Raw genomic sequence first — 12,650 nt, forward strand, 5'->3', positions numbered from 1 at the left:
CCCAAGTCTATTGATCTTGTTTCATTCTGAGATCAAATGGCATGGCAAGTGATTAATCTCTCTCTCTGCATCTTTCATCTTCAGAGGAACGCAAGATACAGAGAGGCAAAAAGAGGAGGAGGAGGAGGAGGAGGAGGAGGAAGAGGGAGAAAGAAAGGGAGGGAGGGGGGTGGGATTAAACCAAACGACGGGTCCCTGGAGTCCTAGCTGGTCCTTCAAATGGTCTAAAGCCAAAAGGTCAAAATGTTGGATATATAAAAGGAGCCTGGTAGACAGGCTTCGGGTGATCCAACCAGACTGAACAACTGACCTTGACTCCTCTGCAGCTGTTTTAGACACTACATTAAAGGAATCTTTTTAAACATGAAGCTCCTGTCTTTTTACTTTTAGCACCTTTAAAGTTCGAATCTTTAAGATTTTCATGAAATTACACAACCATAATTTTTTCAGCAAAGTATTTACACTCTATAATTGCCTCTACATATGGCTGTTTTAATTGGTAGTGGCGGGGTCCGCCATTGCATCTCATTAATGGCATTAACAAACATTAAACATTAACAAAAGACTGACTTTGATGATGTTGTGAAGTACTGTAGGATCATGGGAGTTGCTAACTTGATTGTTAAACAACCACAATTGCAGAAGAAAATCTATACGATATACAGACCAAGAAAGTTATTTAAGTTTTATTTGTGTTAAGTTTGGTCTAGTTTTCGCATGTTATGCCATTTCGTTCCTATAAAACAGCTGCAACTAACGTAACATTAACTTGCTAATTTACCATTAGCATGAGATGAGTCGAGCTGTATTTGGTTAAAGCTGCCATCTTTTTATTTTCAGCAGCATTAAAGTTTTAATCCTTAAGATTTTTAATGACATCATACAGCTGTCATTTTTTCAGCAAGAGCCATTTATAGTATTTACATTATGTAACTACCTCTCTATATAGCTGTTTTCATTGGTAGTGGCGGGGTCTGCCATTCCTATACTGAGTTCACATGCATGCATGTAAACAAGTGTAATTTTATGTTATCAATGTCCTCAATGTTTAGTGTAGCTCTCATTACACAATATCAGAGCTGTATTTAGTTACTGTTTCACATTAAGCGCACAACAGGTAATTTCTACCTGTCTCTAAGGGTCTCTTAATCAAAGCAATAACGAAAGATGGACTCTGATGACGTCGTGAGGTAGCGTGGGATTGTGGGGAGTTGTTGTCTTCATTGTTAAACAACCACTACTGAGGATGAAAACCTATCTAACGTGACTCAGGCCGAACTCAAGTTCATGGACGAGAAAATGTGTTAAACTTTTAATCAGGTTTAGTTTAGTTTATTCATGTCATGTAATTTCACTCTAATAAAATAGCCACAACTTAATGTAACGTTGACTTTAATGTAATGTAATTTTAACTTGCTCTTTTATCATTAGCATTAGATGAGTTACTGTAGCTAATGTGTAACATATATTGAAATATCGTATCAATAAATTAAGGCTCTACTGGATTACTGTGTTGCAAACTGGAGTGCAATTAATGAGAAAAAAACGCTGTACAACTGTTATTGAGTAAAATTCTGTAATGTAATGTATGATTTACAATGACATGTGTCCTGGTGTTTCCTGTTTCCGTAGAAGGTACAGTAACTAGAGTGGGCAAAGGTGATATAGCACTTTTGACAGCTGACTAAATGAAATGCACATTTTTCTCTGGGTTTAAACATTGTTGGAAACATTAAGGCTATTGTAATTTCACAACTCAACAAATCATGAAACTCTGGGCTAGTTATTTTTAGACATTTCGATGTGAATATGAGACATGTTATATCTTTAAAAGTGTTCAACTGGTGACTTTTATCGTGAAGAAGTCACAGAAAATGCAATGTCTTTGTGAACGCAGTTAGCGCTGATTTGATGCAGAAAATGACATGGTAACTTCTGAATTTTTTTGACAGAGCAGTTTTAAATTATTGCTGGAAGTAACGAACCTAAAGCTTACACTTACCTAAACATGAACTAAATTCTTTTTAATATATCTCAGAGTTCCACTTGGTTCTTTTGGGGATTTTTCTTCGGCTTCTCTCAAACAGACCTTAGTTTGACCTACTCTTGGAATCTCAGAAAATCCTTTCTCCAAAAAAACCAACCTGCACTTGTAACTTCTTTAAAAAAGGTGCTATAAAGTCATGTTGTTAGTACTGTTACTAGTATCATCTATCACAGGGTATGAAGAGGGAGAAGAAAAGGGGGCAATGCTTGTCTTTGTACCTGATAAACGCTCTCCTCTGACTGGGGGCCACGGAGGGGTTCGTGTCCAGCCTCAAACACTATGTACTATAGAACAGAAGTAGTGGGCAAGGCGTAGAGGTGCAGAGAATAATGAGATGGGAAGACAGAGAGAAAGGTTGGTATATAAAACGGGGAGATACAACGAGGGGGCGATACATGACGAGAATAAATGAAAGCACAGGGGAGCGAGGATGGCGTCGAGTGGGGAGTGAAATGAGATCACGAATATGAAGGGTGAAAAAAATGGGGCATGGGAAAGAGGAATGGGGAAAATGTGAAGAGAAAGAAAAAAAGAGTGAGGTGGGAAGAGGAAAGAGCACAAGTATAATAGGTCAGGCAGTAGTTCAAGGCAATGTGGAGGTCTTAGCTAGAGGTCTCCCTTCAACATCAGCAATATGATGCTCCACCTCTTTGAGAGAAAATTGACCCGGAGGTCAGAATATTCGCTTCAGATCCAGGAGTGAAGTCCCAGATCGGTCAGTATCTCCTCTTAAGATTGATGCCCTTGTGAATTTCAAATTAAAGGCATAGTTTGACATTTTGGCAAATACATTTCTTGTCCAAAGTAAGATGAGAGGATGGACACCTTTCTCATATCTGTGTGGTAAATATGTAGCTGGAGCCAGAGGTGCTTAGGTTAGCTTAGCATAAAGGGGCTGCAAACATGCTGTGTTTTTTACGCCCTCAAATTCATTGTGTTCAATGAAGTCGTGCAGCAGGCGCATTCAAACACCAGAGCAACACCGCCATGGCGCGCACCTGTTCCTGAGTGCCTATTTTTCAGGGCACAATGGCTGCGCCCTTTGATAAAATGAGTTCAACTTTTGGAACACAGCAGCGCGCACTGCATGTCATGTGGCAAGGACCAACCAACCACAGCTGACAGATATATTTCCCTTCTTCCATAAAAATTCAGTCTGATAAACAGAAAAGTTGATCATGTTAGTGCAGGGCTACCTGGAGCTTTACATCTGTCCCACAGACGATAGGCCTACACACATAAACAGCACCTGAAAGTAAATCAGCTCTGTACTCAGGATTTCAGGTAAATAAGCTATAATATGGCAATTGTTAAGGTTGCTTAGCAACCTCAGATGCAACCTGCTGCTGCGCTCTTTAAAGCTGGCACAAAAATGGTACAAGAGTAGCACCCAGAGCCTGACCTTGTGTTTTCAAGGCAGCTAAAGATGCAGCATGTGTACAGCCCCTCGGATTGGAAACAGTTAGCCTCGTTCTGTCCGATTGTAATAAAATTCCCAGCTCAACAGTGTTAATTTGGGCAACAACCTATTTTTTAAGACGCCAATGAAACTAGAAATAAATAAAAATCAACCGCTGAAAACAAGAATTATTACAAATAATCTATATTTGTCATCAATGAATAAAAACCAAAGATGGACAAATGGACAAATGAGCTACTTGATGCAAAATCTTATTAAACAACCTGCATTCGTCTGTAGAATCAGTATCCTCCACTGCCCAAAACATCTCTTGCTGCACTACTGTAAGAAATGTCTAACACTCAGTAACATTTTGTCTCTATCAGTAATGTTTTCTGACATTACAAAACATTTATGAACTTTTTCTGTAATCTACTGAGTTAAGAGAGCTGGTAGCAAAACAGCTGGGAAAACTACAAAAACATGCAGGCAGCACACCAACATTTATAAAAAGATAAGTGCTGTGGACAACTAACCATCTAAATCTTCCTCTAAATGTTCCCTTTGAAATATCATTTATTAGCTTCTCCTCTTGATCTACCCCAGACAATAAACCGTACTTTAAAGGAGCTGTATGTGAAATTCAGAGCATATCTATGATTTGGAGGTTGTCTGCACACGGCTATCAACATGGCAGCTAATGGTGCTAACAGCAAAAACAGTGCTAACAACAGCAACGATGCTGACATAGCTAGCTATTCTCTGCTCAGGACATCATTACCCCACCACATATTTACACCATAGCTTTAGTGTTTGCTGTTATAATAATGCTCTGAACGCCGTATACAGCTTGAATGACCAAGTGAGTGAACTCAGTTTCTGAATGATGAGGCGCTCTGCAGTGGAGCAAACAGGTAGCAGCAGTAATGCTAATGCTAACAGCAGAGAGCAAGTTACACAGTGTGTGCACTGTGTAAGCAGCAAAAAGATGCCTTTATCAGTAACGCCGCAATAGACGAAAACGACATCTGTAACCATGGTAACTGTATACAACAAAGATGGTGACAACTGTAGTCTCAAAATGCTTAGAAGACAGCAAAAAAAAAAATTTGACTAAAACTTTATGACTAAAGTTAAAATGTCTTATTTTTATTGACTAAAACCAACAACAACCAAACATATAAAACTGGACTAAAACTAATTCATGTTTGTCAAAAGAATAAAAATAATCAAGTGCTAAAGTTGACACGTAGATGGATTTTGTTATGTTCAAACAGAACCAAGCTAATTGTTTTCCCCTATTTCCAGTCTCTATTCTAGGCTAGGCTAATTGGCTGTCGGCTCCAGCTACATATTCACTGCTCGTACATGAGAATGTTGTTCATCTTATCAACAATTGTGAAGAAAAAGTGTATTTCCCAAAATGTCAAAGTACTCCTTTATAGGAATACTTCACCCAAAAAATCACCATTTGTTTATCACTTGCTCACCATGTGTTCACGTTGAATTTGTGAAGAAAACTTTTTTTTTTTCTCATATGCCTCAGCAGTGAACGAAGAATCCAAAAACAGAGAAAAGTCTTGATGAATTTAAGTCAAGGGCAACTGCGTTGAAAAACAGCAAGACTATATCAAAACATCCATTAGTGGCGTGCCTGGGCATGTGTTTGCTTTGTAACTAACCTGGAGTTTCATTTATAAAGCAATGTGTAGGACAAAGGCCAAAAAATGGCATGCACCGAAAAATATTCAATAATTTTTACAGTCGGCAGTTAATGTATTGAACCCATAGTTAGTATACAGAGGGAGAAAGTCAGTGTAGATAGGAGGTCGAGTTGGTGGATGGGTCAGAGAAACACAGGCTTTTGCCCAGGACACCATTGTGTGGGTGTTGTGTGAAAATAACTGTCAATGTTGACTTCTCTACTCTACACTATGTCCCGCACGTAACAAAGAAAGTCATTTTTAACCAAAAACACAATCTTTTCCTGAACCCAACCAAGTAGTTTTGTTGCCTAAACCTAACTGTGTCACCACCGCGTAATTTAACACACAACACATAATGTGGTGTTACGACGCCATAGTCATTTTAATGCATTTCTCTGAGACCTAATTATTTTTACCTCTACTCATGCATTCCACTGAAGGTGCTTTCAGGCCTAGAGTTGTCTTGCTTTGGTCTGAATCAGGGACTAATGTTGTTACAAAGTGGCTTTAATGTTGGTTCGTGTTCTCACGGCAGCATTTACAAGCGGACCAGATCAAATGCCTTGTGTGAGAAAGCTGCTCTTGATTGGTCAGAATTTCCATGTGGGAAAAATCCAGGAAGTAAACAAAACGTTGAAGAAGAGTACACTTGCAAGATAAATGTGACACTTTCTAATGTCACAATGGAGGGACAACTACGCAGGTTGATTTTAGTGCTGCTCATCGTGGACTATATTGCTGTCATTGTTCATTTTAGTCAAACCATACAGTTTGAAAACGAGGCGCGGCTCCAACTAGGAAACAATGTTTTGATGCATTGGATGTGCTGAATGTGCATATTAAGGCAGTACAGGAGGAGGTGCACATTAATAATCCTCCAGGACTGTAACATGCTCATGTTTAACCCAAACAATGTGTCATGTGACTGCAGTTGGTTCAGATCCAGGTCGGAACATGTTCTCACCACAAACAAACCGCACCAGGGTTAATTTGTAACTGGACGGAGACCACCTCTTCAAGAAGGTCTCGGTCCTGTTGTTGTGGTGCGCACCCAAGTGCGATTGTTGTGTTTGCACCTGCCCAAACGAATCACACTTAGGGGGCAAACCAACTTGAGTTCAACTGAACAGAACCAAACAGGGCAGGTGTGAAAGCACCCAGAGTTGCACATGCAGGGTACTCATCCATGCGTGAGACTGTTTATGCAGAAGTGTTTTAAATAGTGAGGTTTCAGCAAACATGCATGTGTGTGGAAAATACTGAGCATACGACTGGATAAATGCGACTTGGATTATACTGCACGAGTTGTATAAGAGTTTGTAAATAGATGTTTTGATTTAGTTTTAAACACGGCCCCCCTTTTCTCTAATTCAGCAAAAATCTTAGCAGTTTGTGGATTCTTTGTTCACAGTGGAGGCATGCGAGAAAAACAAAGTATTCTTCTTGAATTCAACGCAACACAGGCTGAGAAATCATATACGAATGGTCATTTTCTGGGTGAAGTATTCCCCTAAGATTCTGGCCACAGTCTGGAGTTTTGTCAACCAACATCAACATAATCGAAAGCTGCAAATGGAATGACTTTATGCAAAACACACTTCAAGAGCAAAGAACAGGGGTGATCTGGGAGGTGGTTGGACGTACCACTGAACATAGCATTCAGAGTAAGAGTTAGTGTTGTCTGTATTCAGTGTGAGCAAACACAGAGAAAAAAAAGTCATGTTCAGCCAAATAAATGCACAGGGCAAAAAGAGGAGGGGGATAACAACCAGTCAGGGGGGGCATGTCTTTGGAAGAAATCAGAACATTGACACAGATCAACTTAAAAAATATGATTTTACAACACTGCACTGGCAAATGGGAGTTGAATGGTTGAACAAAACTGTCCACTAGGATGGTCTACTGTGTATTACTGGAATGGTGGAATATCATGAATCATTAATTCAAGCAGATCAGTGACTGGAGGAGATATTTAAATTAAGGATTAATTGTTGTTTTTTTAATTCCAAGCTTTAGGAGTGAAAACAGCACCAGTGAAGCTAGAAAAGCATCAAAGTCAGCAGTGTTTGGTTCCTGCTCTGTGAGCCTACAGACCTACCTGGTAAACTGGATCGTCCACTTCGTCCTCCAGGATGGTCTGTGCAGTGGTGGGACAGAAGGCAGATGACACATTTTGTTTTTTCATCAGTAAGACAGTGCAGCCCAATTTAGAGTCTCATTAGAAAATAAATGGAGGGAAGACAGAAAACAAAAATGCATTCATCTCAGTCTGTCTTTTCCTGCGAGTAAGCATAATTACACACCGACAGCGTGTTGCCTTTTAATGAAACAGTGATTTGGTATATTGCAGACACCTACGCAGCATACATTTGCTGTCACACATACCTGACTCCAGTAAAAAAACACAGCATCTAAACCTGTTGCATTTCCATAATATTTAGACATTCAGCATAGAAATCAATAGTGCGGACAAACACAGTCTGCGATGCACTTCAGAGGAAGCTTGAGAGTGTTAAGATTTCTGTTGTGTGAATGAAATGCTGGCTGAGATATAATGTGTGATCTCGCCTCCAAATGGGAACTGAAACTGAGAAAAAAAAAAAAAAAAAAAAAGGCAGAAAATGTGCTCCTACCTGGTAGACTGCCTGCTCACACTGTTTGTCCTTCTGGGCTTTCTTCTCCATCTCCTCCCGCTGTTTAATGTCGTAGATGAGAGTGAAGAGGTCGCGCAGGTCAATGATGAGAGGCTCCGCCTGGACGAGAGAAAAGGGACAAGAAAATGAAAGCGAGTGAAGGAAAGATGGAGAGGAAATGGACAAATATAAAAAAGAGATGACAGAAAAGAAGGGGAGGAGTATAGTAATGAGATCATGGTCAATGAAGAGCAGTGTTTGGGAAATTATCTTAAAGGGATAGTTCTTAATCTTTAGGTGGCTAAAGTACATTTTCCTGTTGTCCCCGTCCATAGCAGCACATTGCTTAACTTAACTAACCAAACTGAGGGCATGCCAATTTACATCTACTGTCGTTAACACACTGACTATGGGTAAGTGACTTGGTTTTGAACTGCTCTCAAAGATTTGAGACTTGACTTAGATTTGCCTAAAAATAACTTTAAAACAGCTCCAGCAGAGTGGAAAAGTACCCACCGACTGTGCAGTCTTGATGGCCACAAACTTGTGGTGGCCCTCCTTTCCGCATACGTAGCCAAAGGCCCGGTGGTCCCTGGTGTCTTTGGCGATGTAGCTGATCTCGTGGACTGAGTGGTGATGCATGAGCACCTATGTGGCAGAGATGTAAGCTGTTACAGGAACGAGTAGAGAGTAATCATACAGTCTACTGTATGTCTCGCAGCCCTGAAAGGGACAGCTCAACATCAATGTCTCTTTACAGAAATTATGACCTGGTTACTCAAGATAATCCACAGACCTTGTTGTGAGCAGTTTCATGTAGGAACTATTTTCTTTCTTCCAAACTACACCTGCCAACTGTATCATCGCGCAGAAGGAAGTGTGCATCTACTCACCTGAGCTAGCTAACGTTACAGCTCAGTAGAGAAGGACACCATTAATGCTTACATCTCATGAAATCATGACCACAAGCCTCTCATCCATGAGTAGATGCACGCTTCCTTCTGCGTGGTGATACGGTTGGCAGGTGTAGCTCGATAGAAAGAAAATATTTCCTACATGAAACTGCTCACAACAAGGTCTGTGGATTATCTTGAGTAACCAGGTCATGATTTCTGGAAAGAGACATTGATGTTGAGTTTTTCAAATGTATTTTTTGGCACTTTAAGCACCACAAGCTGAGTGCCATCTAGTTCCATTATATTGGAGAGAAGGCAGACATCTGTATGGCTGATATCTCCAACACTCTGCAACTCACACCAAAACAGTCTAGACTGATAAATCACACTACAGGTAAGAGGAAAAATATTGTGATTTTGGGGTGATCTGTCCCTTTAAAGATGCATAAAACATGCCTTGTTTCATCTCTGCCTTTTTTTTTTTACAAGTACAAGTACTGTACACTGTGTTGGCAGGAAAAGTAGGTCAAACCTACTTTAAACATCTTTGCATATTGTTGAGCCAAACGCAACCAACCAACACAGAGGGAGCAGAAAAGTCTCTGAGAGAGGGAGGAAAGATACAAGGCTGTTCAAACCTCTGTTGCACAGAAAATATAGATACTAGTTAGAAATTTAGTAGCTAAACAAGCAGCATGATGTTTGTTTTGTGCTGTTCCGTCAGATTGAGTCGATCTTTGATATCAGCAGGATTTGAGATGCTGTGAGACAATCCCTTTTTTTAAATCGACTGCATTATGTCTTCACACCAATTCTGACTGATGGGCAGCTCTGAAACACTCATCGAAAAATAGACACTCCCAAAATAAGCTCACAAAACATAAACACACACCCATATATACACACTGAGGATAATTCAGCTGTCACTCAGGAACACCCACTTGCCGCTCCACTATTAGCAGAGATAAGCTGAGGCGCTGGGGAGGAGCTTTCACTTGAATATTAGCCGATATTCAGCAGGGAGCGTCGCTGGTAACGCCTCAGATTAATGTAAAAATACAAAACTAATATGACTAGTCTACTCGATTCAGCGGAGAATCATGTCAGCTTTACATAAAGTATTTCCATCTAAATGCTTGCTGACGCGGCCTGCACTGGAGTGATCCCCGTTTCCCCATAATAACTCAAGAGGGATATTAAGTGTGGAGTGTTATTCACTGCCAGTAATCAGTAAATAAAATGAGGAGCATTAGGGGGCATGATTTCCAAAACAACAAATGAGCTTGTCAAAAAACTGGGGAGCTGGTTGGTGGTGGCGGGGGGCTTAATGTTTCTTTCTCATAGCAGGCGAAAGACACGCCACTATCACTACCAGTCATATTGAAAAGAGATTTTATCAAAGATTTTTTTTGGGGGGGAGAAGACGGTTGGTGGTAGGGCGGGGGTCGGCAGCCACGGGACAAACTCTGTTGCATAATTATCAGTTTAGCTCTAACGACAGCTGAGGTGGAGCCGTGGTGTAATTAGCATTAGCGGCAATGATCATTAAGGGGTGGAACTGAGTGCTAATTATCGGTTAGCGCTGATGAGCAGAGTGGGCCTATCTAGCCAACACAACGCCCCAGGACGGGGGAGAGCCGAGCCCCTCGATCATCCTGTAATGGAACAGCAGGCCTCTGAGTCCGCCAGGGGGATGGAAGCCAGGATGGAGGCGGAAACAGCCCGTCTCATAACATCACCATAACATTGCTCACTGCGCTATCATTAGCAGGCAGACAGGGCCTCAGTGATCTTAAGTAGGTCCTGCAGCATACCCCTAATCTTACTATGAGTTAAACTAGTTTACTCAGGGTCAAGTATCGAATGCAAGACCTATAATTTAATGCTGTCATGTTCAATCTTTCTGAGCTAAAGGGCAATCTGTCCTGTGGAAATCATGCTGTTGCTCATTTTGCATTGATATCTGAAGAGGAATCTGGATTTTTCACATATGCAGAGATGGTTTTATGTGAGTGCAACCTTGTGAATCATCTTCCCTCTGCTCAGGTATTGTACTGATATGTCAACCGTGCCAGCCGGGCTTACAAGATGGCGGCCCTGGCAGCCGTTGTGAACTGAACCGTGCGAGCGTCTGCCCTCTGGATGTCCTATACTGTAGGCTCACAGTGCAGCAGCTGGCGGAGGCCTGGCGGTGCGGCTCTGCCACGCGGCCCTCTCGCCGACATGCTACTCACCCCTGATCTTTCACAGTAAATCTTGATCCCGCCGAAAGAGACCGTCAAGAACACTCTCTGCTTGTGCTCCCCTTTGGAACGTGCCGAGGACGCCATTCCCTGTAGGAGATTAAAGGAAACGACATGAGGAGATGAAAGGATATGAGCTCAGCATGGGAGACAGTGAGCCTTCTTCTCTTCCGACTCAGGTGAGTGTGACAGTGGGAGATGGGGGAGAGACTGGGAGGGGATTTGGGGGGGAAATTGGAGGGGTAGGGTGACAGGAGTTACATAAAGTGTGATAGGACAGAATGTTCTTTCATGTGCCGTTTCTTGAAGCTTCACTCTCACAGGAATTCACACGTCGACTTGTGCAGCGAGTCTTATTATTATTGTGGCCCTTTTTTTCCCCGAGCACCCTTTTTTCTCTCCCCTTTCTTGAAGTAGGTTTACTGCACTTCAACGTGACACACTCGAGTGCTAGCTAACAACAATAAGGTGAGATTTGCTGACAGAATGGATCGCGCTGCTGACCGACCGGCTCGCTCCGACAACTTCACATTGTGCTGACTGAACATCCAATCCAGCCTTTGAAGTACGTTTTTTCCCATGGATCTCGGCGGCTCCCCTTTTTCTTATATTCTCAGCTCTAATAAAGAAAACAATTAACATTTCCACCGTGTTCCATTTGACGCGACCTGTGTGCTTGACATGTCTTTCATAGAACAAAGCCTGCGGGTGAGGAGAGGAGGGAAGAAGGGAAAAGAGGAGAGGAGATAAGAGGAGAAGAAAGACCTGCCTGCTGCGCTGAGTGCGTCTGACAGAACTGCAGGCCCAGTAACATTGATGAGTGGTCGACCTCTTCTGTACATCAGCTACCCTCCACTTCACTTTTTTCTTTTAAGGCTTAGCTAATATTTAATACTCGAGCCATAACAGGTCACATTAATCACCATCAACCCCTGCCTCTGCAGGGCGATGTTAAAGGGACAGTTCACCCCAAAATCAAAAGTACATATTTTTCCTCTAACCTGTAGTGCTAATTATCAGCCTAGATTGTTTTAGTGTGAGTTGCCAAATCAGCCATAGAAATGTCTGCCTTCTCTCCAGCATAATTAACTAGATGGCACTCAGCTTGTGGTGCTCAAAGCGTAAAAAATAAATACATTCGAAAAACTCATCAGCAATGTCTCTTTACAGAACTCATGACCCAGTTACTCAAGATAATCCACAGACCTTGCTGTAAACAACCTTTTCTTTCCACAGAACTACACCCGGCAACCATATCACCACGTAGAAGGGAGTGTGCATTTACTCATAGATGAGAGATGTAAACATTAATGGCGTCCTCCTTGGCTGAGCTGTAATGTTAGCTAGCTCTGTGTTGCTAGGTGAGCTAGCAGTAGATGCATGCTTCCTTCTGTGCAGTGATACGGTCGCTGGGTGTAGCTCCGAAGAGCGAAAATAGTTCTTACTAGGGGTGTAAATCACAAGTTTCATAATAACATTATGAAACTTCTTTGGAAAATGGAACAATATTTGCTAATATCAAAATGTGCCACAATATGATTTCAATTTGATTCAATTCAGGGGCTTGTGACTGATATGAGACAATATCACTGCATACCCTCATTGCTTTTTTTTCTTTGCTTATCTGCCCGGCAACAGCCCGCTAGCACTGTTTAAATGTTTAGGAAGAAGGTGCGTTTAGACGGAAATGGTGACAGACATACCATGGGAATTTCAAAATAAAGGC

General features: G+C 41.6%; 1 protein-coding gene across 9 annotated transcripts in view; it reads right to left on the reverse strand.

Moving 5' to 3' along the window:
* dab1b (DAB adaptor protein 1b) overlaps positions 1-12,650 on the reverse strand; it is a 155,478-nt gene that overhangs the window by 14,478 nt on the left and 128,350 nt on the right. For 6 of the 9 annotated variants that reach the window (XM_049597284.1, XM_049597289.1, XM_049597287.1 and 3 more), the window contains 5 exons: positions 10,916-11,014; positions 8,302-8,433; positions 7,786-7,905; positions 7,251-7,289; positions 2,266-2,331 (listed from right to left, as the gene is read on the reverse strand). In XM_049597284.1, coding sequence (XP_049453241.1) covers positions 2,266-2,331; positions 7,251-7,289; positions 7,786-7,905; positions 8,302-8,433; positions 10,916-11,014 — 456 coding nt within the window. The remainder of the gene's footprint in view (positions 1-2,265; positions 2,332-7,250; positions 7,290-7,785; positions 7,906-8,301; positions 8,434-10,915; positions 11,015-12,650) is intronic. The other 3 variants (XM_049597292.1, XM_049597290.1, XM_049597291.1) reach the window with 2 other exon arrangements.

Source organism: Epinephelus fuscoguttatus, linkage group LG15, assembly GCF_011397635.1.
Source record: "Epinephelus fuscoguttatus linkage group LG15, E.fuscoguttatus.final_Chr_v1".
NCBI lineage: Eukaryota > Metazoa > Chordata > Actinopteri > Perciformes > Serranidae > Epinephelus > Epinephelus fuscoguttatus.